This window comes from Pectinophora gossypiella, chromosome 16 (genome assembly GCF_024362695.1).
Source record: "Pectinophora gossypiella chromosome 16, ilPecGoss1.1, whole genome shotgun sequence".
In the NCBI taxonomy this organism is placed as follows: Eukaryota; Metazoa; Arthropoda; class Insecta; order Lepidoptera; family Gelechiidae; genus Pectinophora; species Pectinophora gossypiella.
In genome coordinates this window covers 13,369,407-13,389,608 of record NC_065419.1, presented here as the reverse complement: position 1 = coordinate 13,389,608, position 20,202 = coordinate 13,369,407, and the positions used below count along the sequence as shown (strand labels likewise).

Sequence of the window (20,202 nt, the reverse complement as noted above, 5' to 3'; positions counted from 1 at the left end):
TAATGGCAGCTATCATTGATATGCAACTTATATGTAATTATATCAGATAAAACTTTTAATTATTTAAGTAGAGAACTGGACTTAACCTATTTAACGATAGTTGCGAGTCAGTAAGGAGTCAACTCACAAAATATTTTTATTTAAAACAAAAGCAATGAAAAATTTCATAATAGTTTTTATTTATTGCGGGTTTGTGGAGGTATTTGGTGTTTTAGCTAAGCCATTCGCTTGAGCTTTCAAGCTTTCCACCGATATGGCTTAACGAATAAACAATATTTGAAAATTATTTTTCTATCGTTTGGGTTATGAGGTGGACGACCGATCTCATCAACCTTGGTTTCAAGTTGTCCTAGTTTAGTTAGGACATTACAGGCTGATCAGCTGATTGTCCGAAAGTAAGACGATCCGTGCTTCGAAAGGCACGTTAAGCCGTTGGTCCCGGTTACTACTTACTGATGTAAGTATGTAGTCGTTACATGGGCCATGTCAGGGGCCTTTGGCGGCTCAATAATAACCTTGACACCAAGGTTGATGAGGTTAGTATTCCACATCACAACCCACACAATATGAAGAAGACTGTAGAATTATGATTCAATAACTTATAGCTTTGCAATATAGTTGTTAATGTCATCATCAGCCAATTAACGTCCCCACTGCTGGGGCACGGGCCTTCCCTATGGGCGGATAGGGAGATCGGGCCTTAAACCAACACGCGGGCCCAGTGCGGATTGATGGTTATTAACGACTGCTAATGCAGCCGGGACCAACGGCTTAACGTGCCTTCCGAAGCACGGAGGAGCTCGAGATGAAAACTTTTTTTGTGTTCACCCCTCCTATGACCGGCCTTTGCGAAAGTTGCTTAACTTCAACAATCGCCACCGAGCTCCTTAATGTTGGTAATGTAGTTCATCTTATTGCTATTGAGACCCTTTAAGGCCCAGTATTCAATAACGTATCGAATCTAAACAGTGCGTGCAATAATGCCCTATTTGCAATAATGTCAAGTGCGCTCAACAATACCTCTATAAGCCTCCATACAATGGACAATGCAGCATATGCCCTTCCGGTTGCCATAGCAACACATTCAAATCATAAACAATGCTAAATTAATAATCAATATTAAGTCATTGAGTCAAGGCGACGTCATAATATAATAAGGGGAAGTCACTAATTAGGTTTTTAGGTTATATTTTAAGGGCAAGATACAATAAGACTGGCGTTGAGTTATTGCTAAATACTTTTTTTTGATAATTAAGCAATTTTAAGTTGTTACTTAACAATAGAATTGAATATTTGCATTTTTAGGGTATACAGGGTGTTAGTGACATCGTAACGACATTTTGAGGCATCAAGTGGAATTTTCCGTCGCCAAAGTATGGAACAGAAAATAATTTAAAAAAAAACAAATTTTTTTATGAATTTTCCGACAGGGAATTCCACTTGATATCAACTCAGAATCATGGTCTGAATCATCCCCCTGAGTATTCGTTACGATGTCACTAACACCCTGTATATTATGGACATTACAGTAAGATGCGCGTTGACTTATTGCTAAGTATTTTTTTTTTGATAAGGAATTTTAAGTAGTTATTTTCTTAACAATAGAATTGTATATTTGCAAATTTTGTGACTTAAGGGGTGAAAAAAAAAGACTTAATTATAAGACAGAAAATTAAAAAAAATAAGTAAATCGTTTTTGGAATGTTAATGGCAATAGGCTCGCCCCATGGATAGCGAGGACTGGGGTGTACACTATACACCTCCTGCCTACCCCTTCGTGGTAAACAGGCGTGATATTAGTTTTTAAATGATATTATGTATTTGCTTCGTATTATCATTAATTACTAGGACAGACAAATAAGGAGAGCTCTAAGTCAAAACTAGCAATATTTCTGTAGCGCACAAATTGACAACATAGATATACAATTCCTTACTATAAAGTTCAAAACGCAACCATTGAAAACCACTCATTCGAAACTCAAATTAAGAACACACTTTAAAAAATAAAAATATTCTTAAACACAAATTATAAATAAAAAATAAACTCCATAACACAAACCGAACACTTTTTGGAAGAAAAAAGTATATGAAAAGGAATGTCGTGAAAACGGCCGCGGTTTCGACTCACGCGCACGCTCAATGCGAGCATAAGCGGAGTAGCATCTCGACTAAGTGAACTATGAGTGCACATCGTAGCTCTACTTCTGATTAAGGTGGGTTGTTTACTGATAAGCTGAGCGGGTAGCGGGTTTTTGTATATTTTGTTATTTTTTCAATGACATTACTAACATTTGTTATTCCGGCAGTAGAAGGTTCTGTTTTAATTTTTTGTGAATGTTAAATTATTAGCAAATGTACCTATTATGTTAATTGACAAGGTTTTTTTGAAGAACTGACTACTGATTGTAAATTCTTAGACAGTTTTATAGTTATTTATAGTTATTTTTCGAATGACTAATTTCATTCGACGATTTTCGTGTAATGATTATGACACTGTTTATGTCTATAACTAAGTACTTATACCTACAGCTTTTGTAAGCGGAGCCTGGAATAAAAAAGGATAAGGCTGGGATTTTTTTTACCCTTTGATTATTCGCGCGTCGAAAATCCCAAAGCACGCCATATGCGCAAGTGTTGCGAACAGGGAAGCGAGAATTGGCATCAAACCGCCTGGCATAAATCATGGTATAAACAGACCAGGTATGCTCAAAACTGACAGCTAGCATTTCAAGGTTAGCCCAGCTGACGTCATCCGACCCTGCGTTGCCATTTCGTAAAAAATAAATTACCCAAGTCCAATATTTCTAATTTACTATGCAAGGAAATGTACTTTTAGTAAAAGATTTACGTACAGTTTTGAATGATTTTAATATATGTGACAAATAATAATAATTAAATGCATAAGTCAGTAATTCACTTAATTTTCAATCATAAAATTTACGTCCTTGGAATGTTGGAGATACCAATTGAATGGTAACACTTACGTCATCAATGGGCTAGCAATGGCGGCTTGTCATAGGATTGAGCATACCTGGTCTTCTTATACCAAGGCATAAATAAAGATTCGGATATTACAAAAATGCTCATTTTTATCGAATGCCGCCTTACCATGTAAGTGCGAGCGAGATGCATAGTCCGCGCGCTCTCTCATACCTAGGAAGTAAGCTCTTTAGCGGCGAAAGAGCTAGAGGGAGTGAGAATAATCTAGCTGGGTGTCTGGTACGTATTGGACTTTGGACTCATGGCTCTCATCTTTGGCTCTCATGTTCAAATGGGAGTTCCTCAAGGATCCATTTTGGGTCCGTTTCTTTTTTTAGTGTACATAAATGATTTACCTTATGTAGTACAGAACCAAGCTGACATTGTGCTGTTCGCGGATGACACTTCTCTTATATTTAAAATCGACAGAAAGTTAGAGGAATTTGACGAAGCAAACAGCGCTGTGTCGCAGGTTCTAAGTTGGTTTACAGTAAATAACCTAGTTCTAAATGCTAAGAAAACGAAGTGTATTAAATTTGTTCTACCAAACGTAAAGAAAGTAAATAATAACATTAAAATTAACGATGAGAAACTAGATTTTGTTGAACACACAGTTTTCTTAGGAATTACTGTAGATTCAAAACTTCAATGGGGCCCACATATTATATCACTAGCGGGCAAGCTAAGTTCAGCAGCATATGCCGTCAGAAGGATCCGACAACTCACAGATGTACCCACTGCTAAACTTGTCTACTTCAGCTACTTCCACAGCATAATGTCTTACGGTATTTTGCTGTGGGGTCGAGCCGCTGATGTAGAAACTATTTTCATCATTCAAAAAAGAGCAGTTCGCGCTATTTATAAGCTGCGTTGTCGGGACTCTTTGAGGGAGCTGTTTAAAGAAATAAATATACTGACGGTCGCAAGTCAATATATATATGAAAACATTATGTATGTACGTAAAAACTTATCTCTCCTTCCGAGAAACTGTAAAAGGCATACTTACAATACAAGAAATAAACATAAAATTGCTATTCAAAATTCTAGATTAAGTAAATTAAATTCATCTTTTTTGGGGTTATGTATACGTTTTTACAATAAAATACCAGATAATATTTTAAATTTGTCAGAAAATAAATTTAAAGCTCACGTGAAGCTTACTTTATGTAAAAAAGCTTATTATAAGATTAATGACTACCTAAATGATAAAAATGTCTGGTATTGAATGTGTTCCTCTAGTTATTAAATAACTTGTAATGTATATCCTCATTGGTTTTTAAAAGATGTGTTGCTGTTGCAGTTTCTTGTCATTTCTTCTCCTCAGCCATAACACCTTGCGAAATGACGTAAATTCAAAAATGTTACATTGACCTTCAACAAGTTTATCCATGATAATTACGTTGAATAAATGATTCTGATTTCTGATTTCTGATTTCTGGACGCACGCGGAGAGTTACCGTTCCATTCATACATAAACTCACTCTCATTCTCTTCGAATGCTACCTTATCATGTAAGTGTGAGCGAGATGTACAATCCGCGCACTCCCTCATGCCTAAGGAGTCCTTAGCAGCTAAAGACCCAGAGGGAGTAAGGAAAACTACCTCAGCGCCCGTTACGAATTAGCGCACGCAGAGAGTTACCGTTCCTTTTTTTTGACGTGACTTATCATAGATTTGCCGCAGATGGCATTAACTACTTGGCCGGACAAATGGGGAGCGCTGAAGGCTCTCGCCCGGTACAACGTTTATGACAATAGGCCTGAGGGTGCCCAGTTGGGCGCGAACCTCGGCTCAGGGCGTCGGGTGAGAGGAAAAATATTTGAAAGAATTAATCGACCCTAGTGGGCCCAACCCGGCGGGGTCGGTATCGGAGGTTGACCGTTCCATACATACATAAACTAACGCCTATTTCCCACCGGGGTAAGCAGAGACTAAAGAGTTCCATTCGCTTCGTTCTTACACACTTCTCTTGCTTCCTCTACATACCGGTCTATATGGTAGACCGGTACGACTCGCCGCTGCTGAACTACTGGGTGCGATTGCACGCAGTCATATAGCTGCCCGCAGTTTCAGAGTAGATCGTATTAAACCTTTTCTAAGGACATCTCCAATTTGGTCAATGTAAGTCCTTCTCGGTCTTTCTCTGCCAGTCCTACCATCGACTTTCGCTTTATATACCGCTTTTGCAATTCTATTATCCCACATAAATATTTTGAATTTGAATTTTACTCTAATATTTTGAATTTGAATTTTACTCTATGCCAGATCGCTATCAGTGGCTTATGTGCACCAGGCGTTAAAAAATCGCGCTCGCCTATCACCATAGCTAGCAACCACTTAGTCGCAGCATCAGTTACCCACTTATGGCTCGCTTTCTTTGTCGTATGTAATTATATTTTTTCATTACCCCCAGTTGTTGACAGCCGCCGACGGTATCCGCGCATCCGCCAGCCATCCGAAGTTAACAGACTTATGAAATCATAATCAAGATTTTAACTTACATACTTACATTCATTCATAAGTTCACGCCTACTTCCCGTTGAGATAGAATAGAAACTGTTTATTATAAAAGGACTCTCGCTAATTTAAGAGCCACGGTCTTATCAGTGTAGCGTTCTCCATGCTGCTTTTTTAGGGAAATATAGGGCAGTGGTTTCCCTCTAGCCTTCCGCCCCGCAGTACTCTGTCTGACGCGAGTGGGATGGCGACCAAAGTAGTCTATTTCAAAGCCGTACTAGGACTCCTGTTCTCTGCTTCAGAATAGTACTGACAGTTACTGCTGCCAGGTATAAAAGGACGTAAAAAGTAGCATGGAGAATGGCTGTTAAATTAGTAATGATGTGATTCTATTCATAGAACATTCTAAATTGAAGACGTCAGTCCAAAGCGTACTTGCAATGGTAATTATAATTAATGTAATTGTAATTTCTACCTTGCAACTACAATTGTGCAATGACGTAAGCGTTGAAATATCCGGTGTTGCCAGCCTTCTACTAAGTTCCATGCTTTCAGCATACATATTTATACACACTGTAATCCCTATTAGGGCGAGAGGAGTCATAAGCCATCAGTAAATGACTCCTGCCTTACTTGGTGTCACATATGCATAACAACTGAAGGGTTGTATAGCATATACTGACCCCGCCGGCGTGGTCGACGACTTCCCTCAATCAGCGCTTATCGCCAGCGGTTCAGCAGCGGCGAGTCGTACTGGTCCACCATATAGACCGGTATGTAGACGAAGCAAGAGAAGTGTGTAAGGATCGAAGCGAATGGAACTCTGTAGTCTCTGCTTACCCCGGTGGGAAATAAGCTTGAGATTATGTATGTATGGAACGGTAAACCTCCGGTACCGACCCACTAAGGTCGGGCCCACTAGGGTCGATTAATTCTTTCAAATATGTTTCCTCTCAGACGACGCCCTGAGCCGAGGTTCGCGCCCAACTGGGCACCCTCAAGCCTGTTATTGTCTTGGCTAAGCGCTCCCCATTTGTCCGGCCAAGTAGTTAATGCCATCCGCGGCAAATCTACAATAAGTCACGTCAAAAAAAAATACACCCCCTCCTTTCCATCTGTTTTTAAGTCCATTTAAATAGTGGGTGAGGCTATAGGGCAGTTTCCAATTAGTCAAATCAGTTACTTTTTACTAAACGTCAAAACACGAAATTACTATGGAATTTGTGTGAAAAAGCTACATGTGACGTCATAGATAAACGTGACAAAATATCGAACAATTTCCTAGGTCAAAGATAAATTATGAAATTTTTATTACTAAATTAAAATAGATCTAAAGGTGACAAAAAAGTTTTCTTTTTTCTAACGTATTTATGAATTTGAATAAAGAAAAATGTAATAATAGGTGCGACATTTTATCACATTTTTCTATGACGTCACAGCTTGCTTTTCATACAAATTCCATAGTAATTTCGTGTTTTGACGTTTAGTAAAAAGTAACTGATTTGACTAGTTGGAAACTAGCCTATTGGGATATAATCGTGACCTTATGTTATATGTTGTGTTCCTCTCTTATCGTGTCTGTTGTGAAGTGGATTACCAACCCCATCAACCCTGGTGTCAGGGTTATTATTCAGCGGCCAAAGACCCCTGACGTGGCTTAAGTAACGACTAAGTACAAGACATATCATCAGTAAGTAGAACGTCCTCCGTGGTCCAGTGGTTAAGCGTCGGGCTCACGATCCAGAGATCCCGGATTCGAATCCCGATGGGGACATAACAAAAATACTTTGTGATCCCTAGTTTGGTTAGGACATTACAGTCTGATCATCTGATTGTCCGGAAGTAAAATGACCCGTGCTTCGGAAGGCGCGTTAAGCTGTCGGTCCCGGTTATTACTTACTGATGTAAGTAAGTACCTAGTCGTTACATGAGCCATGTCAGGGGCATTCTAGTGGGTTGTGAGGTGAATTACCAACCTCATCAACCCTGGTGTCAGGGTTATAATTCACCCGCCAAAGGCCCCTGACATGGCTGATGTAACGATTACTAACTTACATCAGTAAGTAGTAACCGGGGCCAACGGCTTAACGTGCCTTCCGAAGCACGGATCATCTAACTATAGTAAACTATATAAAGGAATAATACGATCTATGATGGCAAAACACTGCGTGATACTCGCATGTCTAAGTAATAGGTAACAGAGATGTAGTCAGATATATAGGTAGGTACCTAATAAGGTAATACTATTTGCGGCAAATCTACAATAAGTCGTCACGTCAAAATATACAGTGACATCGTAACGAATACTCAGGGGGATGATTCAGACCATGATTCTGAGTTAATAACAAGTGGAATTTTTCGTCGCCAATTTCATATTTTTTTTTTTATTATTTTTTGGGATTGTGTCGTCTAACATGATGGACTAATGTTATGGGCGATAGGCTGATCCCTTATCACCATAAATTTCATCATATCCAGCTTACGACATCGTATCAACAGTGGCTGCAAGTTGTCTTTGATTACTTGTGCCTCTGCCCACCCCATTAGGGATTACGGGCGTGAGTTTATGTATGTATGTATGTATTTTAAATTTTTTTTACCAGTTTCAATTAAAATCCCACAAACCAATTGGGTAGTTTCCTAGGTCAAAGATAAATTATTAGATTCTGATTACAAAATAAAGACACATCTAAAGATGCCAAAAAACCTTTTGCTTTTTTTTAAGTAAGAAAGTACTTAACTTATTTATTAATTTTAATGAAGAAAAATGTAATAATAAATGCGACATTTTGTCACATTTTTCTATGACGTCATAATTATGACGTCAACAGGTTGGTTTTTCATACAAAAGTAATTACGTGTTTTGACGTTTAGTAAAAAGTAACTGATTTGACTAGTTGGAAACTACCCTTTTGCTAGGTTTGGCTGTGGAAGTGGTGTTCGCTTATATACTTATGCACGTAAAAAAATCTATCGCATGTGCAAATTCGCCCCTGTACGCGAGACGTCTGCGCGCGCAGTGTGAAGATGCTCAGATTGCGCTAGATCGCGGATAAGCGCAATTAATTCGGTAACGCTTTCTCCGCGCCTGCGCAGCCACGTTATTTCATTAGCCGCAGTGACTTACTGACATTCATTGTATTTTAAAAAGTTTATAGTTTAAGTTAACAGCTTCTGTGGTCAAGTGGTTAGTGCATTGAACTCACGGGCCGGGTTCGAGTCCCGATGGGGACAGTGTCGATAATCACTTTGATAAATGATAAATGATAATTTATTTGATAACATTCGTTACAGGTCATATTAGTTCACAACCTATGATATGTAGGTATTTCTTACAATTATTCCATTCTATTACTTATTCCAACCAAAATAAATTGTACAATTACGTTAATACATTAGTTAAAAAACAAAAATAATAAATTGTATAAGTAATTGTATCAATAAATAAGTTTAAAGTAATAAATTGTATAAGTAGTTACATTAATAAATCTGTCTAAAATTACAAATTGTGTTTGTGAGACTGTCCTTTATTTGGCTAGGTTTTTAGTGTTTTTCTTAATTATTTTCAGTCCATACTTTTCCATTGATATTCGCTCAGAATTATGGTCATCATTCCCCTCAGTATTCGTTACGATGTCACTAACACCCTGTATAACGCCATATTTATTTATTTATTTATTTATTTAGGTACACATACAGCATGGATGTTTCGTCTTGCTCCAGTACTTATATAATCTTAAGGGATTTGCACAATAAAACCCCGATACCGACCCCGCCGGCGTGGTCGACGATTTCCCTCATTCAGCGCTTATCGCTATCGACCCACTAGGGTCGATTAATTCTTTCAAATATTTTTCCTCTCAGACGACGCCCTGACCCGAGGTTCGCGCCCAACTGGGCACCCTCAGGCCTGTTGTCTTAAACGTTGTACCGGGTGAGAGCCTTCAGCGCTCCCCATTTGTCCGGCCAAGTAGTTAATGCCATCTGCGGCAAATCTACAATAAGTCACGTCAAAAAAAAGCACAATAAAACACGACATTGTGCTATTTACTGCACTCGTAAAAAGTCCGCCCCTGACTAATCCGGGTGCAAAGGTGCCCATTACACTAGCAGCATAATGCTTTATAATGGCCCCGATTCCTGCAGACACCTCCTAATTTTACTCTAAGTTATACCTGTCATTTTCTTATCCGCCGAAAAGGAAAGGGACGGATGATTGACAGCTCTTAATTTTAGGAAGAATGAGTAAATGAATGAATAACCCGGGCGAATCAAAATGGTATCTGGTATGCAAACCGTTTGACGTGTGCTGTCTACTTAATTCTGTTGGGTTATAGACCGATGTAGAATTTTTAGACGATTGTTTTATATTTCTGCTTAAAATTGACGTGTGTTCCATAAATTTTATGCCTGTCGATTACCCTTTCTGTTTCAGCGGGTAAGAAAATGACAGGTATAACTTAAAATAAAATTAGATGGCGTCTGCAGGAATTAGCACTAATGCTTAAGTATATCAGCGCCATCTGTGGAGCCGTGGCGAAACCTCAATCATCTTCCTTTCTAATATATTTATCTAATCGTTGTATTTATCCCATTATCGCTCAATGAGTTCTTGTCCGTTGTAACCTGGACAACGTCTCTTATACATCCACATATTGGGTTTGTAGACTCCATAAGGCCGAGAACTCGGTGACAGAAGACAGCGGGCAGCGGAGCGACAAGCGGTAGCGATTATGACGTGCCTCTAAGCCGGTGCAAGATATTACACGTATTTGCGATTTTTTTTAAGGATTAAAATAATAAAGTCTATATATCAATGCGTTTATTTATGATGTAAATATCATAATTATTTTTGTAATATGTTTTCCGGGATACTATCGAATTCAAATTCAAAAATATCTTTATTCAGTAGGTAACATAGTCACACTTTGAATCGTCATTTTTTACATAACGAACGTCTCATCCGCCTAAAACTATTGCAGCTTCTCACAACCTGCAGGTATAGTCGGGGAAAAGAAGTTGCAAGAAAAACCTCGGTCTCAACCCTAGACGATCTTTTAAAAAAAACACACGCTTGTGCAAAATACCGGACCTGTCACATCTTCAGGTTAGGTAAGCGGACCCTGTGGAAAATGGGATAATGCTAGATGATGAAATTTTATTTTATTTCTTGGGCTCACAAAACAGGTTGGTTTTACAACACTTAAAATAGGTACAAAAATAATTGTTTTATAAATGTTTGTGTGCGATAATTTTTTTACGTGACTTATTGTAGATTTGCCGCAGATGGCATTAACTACTTGGCCGGACAAATGGGGAGCGCTAAAGGCCTTCACCCGGTACATCTTCTTCTTCTGTCGTGTGGGTTGTGAGGTAATTCACCAACCTCTTCAACCCTGGTGTCAGGGTTATTATTGAGCCGCCAATGACCCCTGACATGGCTCATGTAACGACTACTTACTTACATCAGTAAGTAGTAACCGGGACCAACGGCTTAACGTGTTTTCCGAAGCACGGATCATCTTACTTTTCCCGGACCCGGGAAACCCGGTACATTGTGTGCGGTAAAGTATATTTGATTGATTGATAAATAAAGAAGATTTCTAACTCGCTACAGCCCCGTCTCGGTCCAGCTTTAAAGGCACGCGATAAGATGCAAGTAAGTGCATTAGCTGCAACAGTAATGGGACCCGTTATCTATCGCGACTACAGTTACTAGCCACTGGATGGACAAACAAAAACCCAAGATTGTGTATACATAGTTCTTGCTGACCGATCATGTGTGACGACCAATGATGTATGATGTGTGGTTACGCTCAGTTAATAAGTTTATTTGATTTGTACACGCTTTCTGATAATTAAATGAAGTATCGTGTGGGTTGGGAAGTGGATTACCAACCTCATGAACCCTGGTATCAGGGTTATTATTGAACCGCCAAAGGCCCCTGACATGGCTCATGTAACGACTACGTACTTACATCAGTAAGTAGTAACCGGGACCAACGGCTTAACGTGCCTTCCAAAACACGGATCATCTTACTTTCGGACAATCAGGTGATCAGCTAGTAATGTCCTAACCAAACTAGGGATCACTAAGTAATTAGTGGTACGTCCCCACCGGGATTCGAACCCGTTACCTCCGAATCGCGAGACCAGCGCTCAACCACTAGACCACGGAGGTCGTTAAAAGTAATAACCATAAGGTACTCTCTCATGATTGATTCGCTGATGTTATTTTTAATGTCTGTTCTAACGCTTTGAGGGCAGATACAAATTGATTGTGCTTAAGATGAAATATGTCCATGCTATTGTATTTATCTTTATATTTGCTACAATTCTGATACAAAGATTTTGGTGTCCGGCCCCCAGCTACCAAAGGTCTCTACGGCAACGGGCACGAAGTTTTAATGTTACGTTTTAGAATACCCAAATCCGTGATAACCCTGTTCAGAGAACGCGAAACTTACGTCGCTGTCACTGGTTTGAATCCCGACTCGGGCTATAAATCACTAATTTCGACATGTTTGAAACATGGGTAATTGATATCACGTGGTGGTACAAAACCTAGAAACCACGTGATATCAATTACCCATGTTCCAATGTCTCCGAACAGGGTTATCACGGATTTGGGTCACGGATTTGGGCTGCAATCAGCGAGGAGTAGGTTATATGCTATTAGACACTTCTGCCTACCCCTTTGAGGACACAGGCGTGATGCTATGTTATGATATTGTTTATTGTATGGCTGTACTAACCTGACATCAGGCGTTGTGTTGGCCAGGAGGCGCACGCAGTCGAGGCAGCCCCGGGCCGCGGCGTAGTGGAGCGCCAGGGCTCCGTTGTTGGCCCGGCCCCCCTGCGCTGGCATGCCGCGTGCGCAGCACCAACCCTCGACAGCTAGACGACCGCTCCTATAACAATGAGAAAAGAAAACTATAGTATATCTCATTATTTACACCTAGGAAGTTCCCGATGACCCGATTAATTTAGCCATAGAGGCAGCAATCAGCTCGCGACACCAAACACTTCAGGACCCCGATACCGACCCCGCCGGTCGACGACGATTTCCCTCAATCAGCGCTTATCGCTATCGACCCACTAGGGTCGATTAATTCTTTCAAATATTTTTTCTCTCAGACGACGCCCTGAGCCGAGGTTCGCGCCCAACTGGCATCCTCAGGCCTGTTGTCTTAAACGTTGTACCGGGTGAGAGCCTTCAGCGCCCATTTGTCCGGCTAAGTAGTTAATGCCATCTGCGGCAAATCTACAATTAGTCACGTCAAAAAAAACTTAGCAAGACATTAGGGTAATCAGAGGCACGTCCATCGCAAGACGAACTAAGTACCCACACCTCACCGAGCTTTCTGTCAGACCAACGTGATAGGTGGTGCGCCGTATCGACGTCTATAGTGGTCGAGCCAATTATGTTATTGAAAACTGCACTTAAAATAACTCATTGGTGTAAGTGCGGTACCTCATCTCATTATTTGCTACATTAAATATTGATACGAAATCCTGCACCCGTAAAAAAATTAAGAATCGACTCCACTAAATAAAAGATAGTACCACATTAACTACAAAAGTCTTATAACGCTTTTTTCATACAAAAGACATCAACGCGTTCATTTTCTACTAGCAGCGCCATCTCTGTAAGCTAAGGTGTACCATTGCGATTAAGCGACCGAACGGCGCGGCGCGGCCTAGTTTTCACTTACACTTTAGTACTACTACTCCATACGAGATGGCGCTATTTCGATTAATTATAATTACTTCGTCAGGCTATTTCCAGACATAAATAGGTAAACAACAGGATTTGTAAAACAATAAGGTAGTTTCCTAGGTCAAAGATAAATTATAAAATTCTGATTGCTAAATAAAGACAGATTTAAAACTAACGAAAATCATTTTCTTTTTTCTATTTAACTTATTTAATGAATTTGAATCAAGAAAAACGTAATAAAAAGTCCGACATTTTATCACGTTTTCCTATGACGTCACAGTGTGCTTTTTCATACAAGTTCCATAGTCATTTTGTGTGTTGACGGTTAGTAAAAAGTTACTGATTTGACTAAAACTAGCCTATTGTGCTTTTATCTGTTTCGGGTATATATTTTTTTTTGTTTTGTGTAAGCGTGTACAATAAAGTATATTTGATTTACATTTTAAAAGGAGTGTGGACCTTACTCTTAGATGATTCCGTGCTTCGAAGGGCACGTTAAGCCGTTGGTCCCGGCTATTAGCCGTAAAAACACCTCCACCAACCCGCATTGGAGCAGCGTGGTGGAGTATGCTCCATACCCGCTCCGGTTGATTGAGGGGAGGCCTGTGCCCAGCAGTGGGACGTATATAGGCTGTTTATATTATGTGGACCTTACTACCTTATAAAAGATATTTATGTCACAAAAATCACTGATACCTAGTTTGGTTAGGACATTACATGCTGATGATCCGATTATAAAATAGTCGGTGCTTCGGAGGCCCCGTGAAGCAATCGGACCCACCTACTGTTTAGTTAAGTATGTAGTCATTACATGAGCCATGTCAGGGGCCTTTGGCGGCTCAATAGTAACATTAATACCAGTGGCGGCTTAGCACAATATTTAGGTGGTGCGAGATCTCGAAGTGGCACCCTTCAGCCCCTTATAAAAACTGTTGTTGACGGCCACCCGGTATGAAAAATCTAACCCGATGAAGTTCATCATCATCAATTTAAGAGCTCTTGTCGGTGCAGCATTTTCCATTCCAGTCTATCAAAGGCCAATTCCTTGACTTCCCTATAAGACACAAGGTTAACCTTTCTTTAATCTGTTCCATGTAAGCTCTTCTTCCTTGTGTTAGCTTGTGCTATTTTGGCGACTCCCCCCCCCCCCTTATTTCGGTGCGGTGGCACACCTCGCACCGCCCTAGGGCCGCCACTTGATATTAGGGTTGACGAAGTCGCACGACCGGGCGAGGGCCAGTTAATGCCATATACGCCAAATCTACAATAAGTAAAAAACTCGAGTGAAGTATTACTATCCCAGTTGACTGACCTTTACACGCCAACGAATAAAACACATATCTAAACAATTGTATGTTCATGAACGATTATAATGATAGCTATAATAAGGCCAGAGGACATTGGGTAGAAATGGCCCGCTCCGGAAATATGGGCAGTGTACCATGAACCTATTGTATCGTCCCATAATTTATCACGCTGTGACTAATATAGCCCTGACTCTCAGTCTATAATAACACTCTCAGACTATAGTGCAAAAATGTGGGACACATGTGGGTCATGTAGAGACCATGACCCATTTTTTGCACACACTGGCTAATATTTTACTCACACTCTTTATACTCAATGGGGTGGTCTACCCACCCTCAAAACTGACTATTTTTTATTAATTTTAGGATCTTATACATCAATTTCTCAAGCTAATCACCTTTAGATAACACAGCATAAAGTGATACATGGTGTAACTATGTTAATGTCAAATATTTAAATCACTGTCACTGTAATTTTTCGTTGAACCGTTTGCAACTTGTCTAAGGCACCAAGTTTTATAAACGTACTGTGCGACTGTAGTGGCGCCACCGTGGCGTCCTAGTGAGATATAGCCCTTACAATCGGCAGAGATTTAAATTCTGGTCAACCACGAACGTACGACAGTAACCGCAGTTAACCAACGTACTTTCATGCATGCATATAATTGGTTATTATAAAACTGTCAAGTGTGAAGCTATAAATAACTTTTTTTATCTTGTTTTTACTCTGTCGCATAATTACTCAATTTCAGCAGTAAATTATGTTCTGTTATTGTCACTAAGATACTATCATTAAGGCAATAATTTAAAGAACACTGCATAATAATATAATTTATAACAGACAGCGATACAGCTCACCGTCAGCTGACATCTATCACGTGGGTGTGATTTATTTCTTCTTCTATCGTGTGGGTTGTTAGGTGGAGTACCAACCTCATCAACCCTGGTGTCGGGGTTACTATTGAGCCGCCAAAGGCCCCTAACATGACTCATGTAACGACTACTTACTTACATCAGTAAGTAGTAACCGGGACCAGCGGCTTAACGTGCCTTCCGAAGCACGGATCATCTTGCTTTCGGACAATCTGGTGATGAGCCAGTAATATCCTAACCAAACCAGGGACCACAAGGTAATTTTTGTGATATGTCGACACCGGAAATCGTGTGATAAAAATCGGTGAAACGCGTGTAGTTTTTTAGCGTTCTTGTTGTAGTTACTTAGTTCAACATACGATGGCTGTAGCTCTGAATATTAATATAAATAAAATAAATAAAATAGTTAAGCAAATGTTGTAATGTAACTCATGTGGCAGTACTTTATAGACCTAAATACATAAATGAAAGTTGCTGTTTATTGTTTCGAAAATAACCTCCTTAAGTATGTTCCATTTTCGAATTCAAAATAATAGGTACTTGACAACCTAGTCAAACGAGATACTTTTAACGAAACGTCAAAACGAAAGTTTTCTATGGGATTTGTATGGAAAAATAGTCAAACGTCGTACTTATTGTTACTTAATTCATAAATAAAATACGGAAATAAGTCGAAAAGTAAAATGAATTGATTTTTAATCATCTTATACCGGCTTATATTTCTAGATTAAGCATTTTATAATTAACCTTTGACCCAGTCAAATTCATCCCTATTCGTAAGGCAAAATGAATGAAAACACATGAAAATCAGGCCAAAAAATTAAAAAAATACTTTTCAATATGACACACTAAACTTGTCAACCACAATTTATTCAACAAAACATCAATCATAGTTTTGTTAAACAGTTGATTTCTCCCAAATACCAAACATGTTTTAGTCTACCAATTAGCGTGCTACGGCAAGGAATGGACTAATTACGAGAATTACGTCTAATTGCCAATTAAGTTGACAGGCCTGACATCTTTGACAGACATATTGTAGTGTTTTGACAACAACGTTACGTCACTCGTTTTCCTTTCGTTCGCATTTTAAAAGTTGGCGCGGGAATCAAAACTAAAGAACAATAAAGTACTGAGTTCTGAATTCAAATTCTAATACACGATAAATCTAATAATTGATGGACATGGAAAATAGCATTCGTTTGCATTCGGAAATACGATGATTGCCGAGGGGCATTTAGAATATAGAAATGTGTATTTTCATACTGTTTTTTTATTACTTATAAATATAAAAGGTGTGTATATTTCTAGGAATGGGTTTAATTTTAATAAATCTATTATTTATTTTTGGATTAATATGGATTTGTTTTTTCAAACTAAAATTTCATCTCACTAATCGCTCTAAACACTTCATTACCCGAATATTCACATTACAGGCTAATCACCTGATTGTCCGAAAGTAAGATGGTCCGCGCTTCGGAAGGCACGTTAAGCCGTTGGTCCCGGTTACTACTTACTAATGTAAGTATGTAGTCGTTACATGGGCAATGTCAGGGGCCTTTGGCGGCTCAGTAATAACCCTGACACCAGGGTTGATGAGGTTGGTATTCCACGCACACAATAAGAAGAAGATCCATTTTTAAATATAATCGCCTTTAAAGAAACAACCGAAGCGCCATTTTGAATGGTGTAATTTTTGTTAACAAAATGACGCAATAAATAGACACGCTAGGTAAAAAATTGTGGTCTCAATTTTTACCCGGATTGAAATTAATTGAAAGAAACCGAAATTTTGTTGCAGTAAGTCACATCTTTGAAACATCACATCCACTTCTAATCTCATTAAAGTCTTCATACATACTCGCCGGTTCAAAAAACATTTAAAACAAAAGAAAAGAAAAGTAGACTTTAAAAGTTACCTAAAATTACCAGCGCGGAGGGCAATATCCAAAGTGTCGAGGTCCTCTTCATAGTCGTGGCACAGCTCCATGGTGGAATTCCTCGCCTCATGCACATCAAACAACACTGCCCCATCACCGAGCTTATCTCTCATCACACTCCTGTAAGACCTGGTCCCGAAACTGGAGGTCACAGAAGACCCCCTGGGGAACCTTCTAGGAGGCACGTTAACGTTCTGGGTATTCATATTTAAATACGGCTTTCGTAACCTCCTTTTCATATACCGACGCATACGCAAAGACAGCATCACCCTTATTCTAATATGTCTCTTAATATTTCTATCATATCTCAGCTGTTCTTTGTATCTCTTCTCTCTTTTCTTCTTAGGTACTTCGTCTATTCTTTCTAAGTAAGAATAATTACGGTCTAACAGTTTGTTCGAGTCTGGACTTGGGGAGTTGTAGAAGTCAGCGTTGCTGATCTTCCAAGCTTTGCTCAAAGACCAGTTCTCGCCACATAACGAGTTGCTGTAAGGTTGTATTGGCTTCTCGTAAATGTCTTCTTCCAAAGCGAACATTCTTCTAGATTGCAGAAAACTGTCGATGTTTCTTCTTAGAGTGCTATTTTGAGAGCTTAACGTTGTGTTTATAAGGTTTGAGGTCAAAGTTTCCGACTTCTTCTCGTCGTAGAGTTTCGGGGGCTCGGGGATCAGTTCCCTGTGTTTCCGTTTCGCGATTGAAATGATGCGCCGTCGCATAGCAGACATGTTGGTGAGTTCGCTTTTCAAAAACGGCCCCTTCCGCTTGTCTGACGTCATGTCCGGTGACCACGCGCCGTTCTCCGAGCAGCTGCAGAAGTCCTTTATAAGCCTCGCAATCGCGGTACAGTTCTCTGACGTATCCTTAGGCATCTTTCGCACTTCATTCGTATATTCGTTATTTAACTTGCACTACTAAGAAAGAGCACAGAAAATAGATCTACAATCAGAGGTTGACGTGATGAGGGATTCTCCAGGCTACGTTCAGCAAAAAAACAATAGATGGCATTGTACAGCTTTAACATGATACACAACATACATAATTTTTTGTGTGCAATAAAGTATTTTATTATTATTTGTATGTCGTTTCCATATCTCGGGCCTACGGAGTCCCGGACTTTTGGAAGGCGTCCGTGGGGCCGAAGCCAACACGTAGAGGCCCCTTAAGACAGTTTAATCTAAATGTGGTGCGACACCAACCGGCGATTATCCCTGTATGCACTATGGGAGTGCACCCAAAGGCAATCCCCGGTTCGTGTAGGACTATTGCAGATTATGGGAACAAAGGAAACTGGGCTATTGGGTTATTATTATATTATTATTACCTATTTTTTTCAATACTCTAATACATACTTCAAATTACAATGTAATAACAGGAGCAGATATAAAAATAATTGTTGCTTGATATTTGTTTGGATATATTGCTTCTTCTTATTTTGATCAAAATGATAAATAATTGGTGGAAGATGTAATTGTGCCTGAGTGTAATAAAAAGGGTCATCATTTATACCCAAAAACAAAGATAAAAGATGCATGTCTGTTATGGACGAGAAGGTTAACACTTTCAAGGACAGAACGTCTAATGACGTTCCGATTTCAAGGTGTCATACTATCTATTATGAACCATCAATGACCCATGGTCTCTGCCCGTGAAAGGGTTAAACAAAGAAAAATGTGTACAGCGCCATCTATATTGTTTTTGAGGAACGTAGCCGGGAAAGTCTCTCATTAGAGACGGTTAGATACCGTAACTTCCGTGTTCTCGTCTGGTTGCGCAACTTTGGTCCGCGGACTTAACTACGTGCTTAGAGGTGCTAAGTGTATAATGCTGAGCTACGCCCGATTCGATCACAATGAATTTACGATTCGATTACTCAATCTCGAGTCGAGATTCTCGACAATGTTAACTATCTCGTAATCTCTGCGGTCTCCTTACACACAGACACAAATATTTGTGCATTGTGCTCGCTGCGTAACAGATTAGCGTGTAATCAAAAGTGATTGTGGCTTTTGACATATTGGTCGATGATGATGGGAGTTATTTAAAATTAGAATCGGGTCGTGTCTATCTTAAGACGTTATGTAAGAACGTAACGGACTAATGACAAAACCATGTGAAATTAAATTACTTACTTAAGTATTCTTTAGAAGTTCGATTGTTTTAATAAGTTAGGTTTCATAAAGTTATTTTTTAGTTTGTCATTATAATAGTGTAACATTATAATTTATAATTGACGTATCACATCTCTTTATCGATTTTTATAAGTAAGTAAAAACTTTTTATGTCAAATGGTTTTTTTTATTTTATTTTTTTACATAAGTATATATAATATAATATCGCGAGCGATCAGATTAAATAAAGTTCAATATATCTTGACTTTAGAAAATACAATACCAATGAAACTCACTTAAAGATCATGATAAATATAAATAATGAAAACGAGACAAATCTACAACAAAAAGTAACCATGATTGTTTTAATGAGATACATCTCTCATTTGGACAATACTAGTATTTGTTATAAAACTGTATGTATGAACTATGAAGTTATTATTAAAAGGTGTTGTGGCCATTGACAATAAAAAAGTATCCCCCTAGCAGTATCCGGTTTTTTTCACACGGTCCGTTTACCTAACCTGAAGATTTGACAGGTCCGGTTTTTTACAGAAGCGACTGCCTATCTGACCTTCCAGCTCGCGAAGGGAAAACCAGCCCAATACAGGTTAGGTCACCATCATCACTAATTTAAGAGCCACGCTCTTGTTGCTGTAGCATTCGTCATACTACTTTTCTAGGGTAGTAGTTTCCCTCTTGCCTTCCGCCCCGCAGTACTCTGTCTGTCTGTGTCCATGTCTGTCTGTTTTCGGAGGTTAGGTAACATACGTCCAAAAATGCATTTCTCGGGAATGTTTTCCTTCACCGCTGAGCAC

General features: G+C 39.3%; 1 protein-coding gene across 5 annotated transcripts in view; it reads right to left on the bottom strand.

Annotated features, from left to right (window-relative positions):
• Positions 1–20,202, bottom strand: part of LOC126373765 (espin) — a 161,570-nt gene that overhangs the window by 67,954 nt on the left and 73,414 nt on the right. For 4 of the 5 annotated variants that reach the window (XM_050020042.1, XM_050020044.1, XM_050020043.1 and 1 more), the window contains exons 2-3: positions 17,256–18,187; positions 12,192–12,347 (exon numbers count right to left, since the gene is read on the bottom strand). In XM_050020042.1, coding sequence (XP_049875999.1) covers positions 12,192–12,347; positions 17,256–18,145 — 1,046 coding nt within the window. In that variant the 5' untranslated portion in view covers positions 18,146–18,187. The remainder of the gene's footprint in view (positions 1–12,191; positions 12,348–17,255; positions 18,188–20,202) is intronic. The other variant, XM_050020046.1, reaches the window with a different exon arrangement.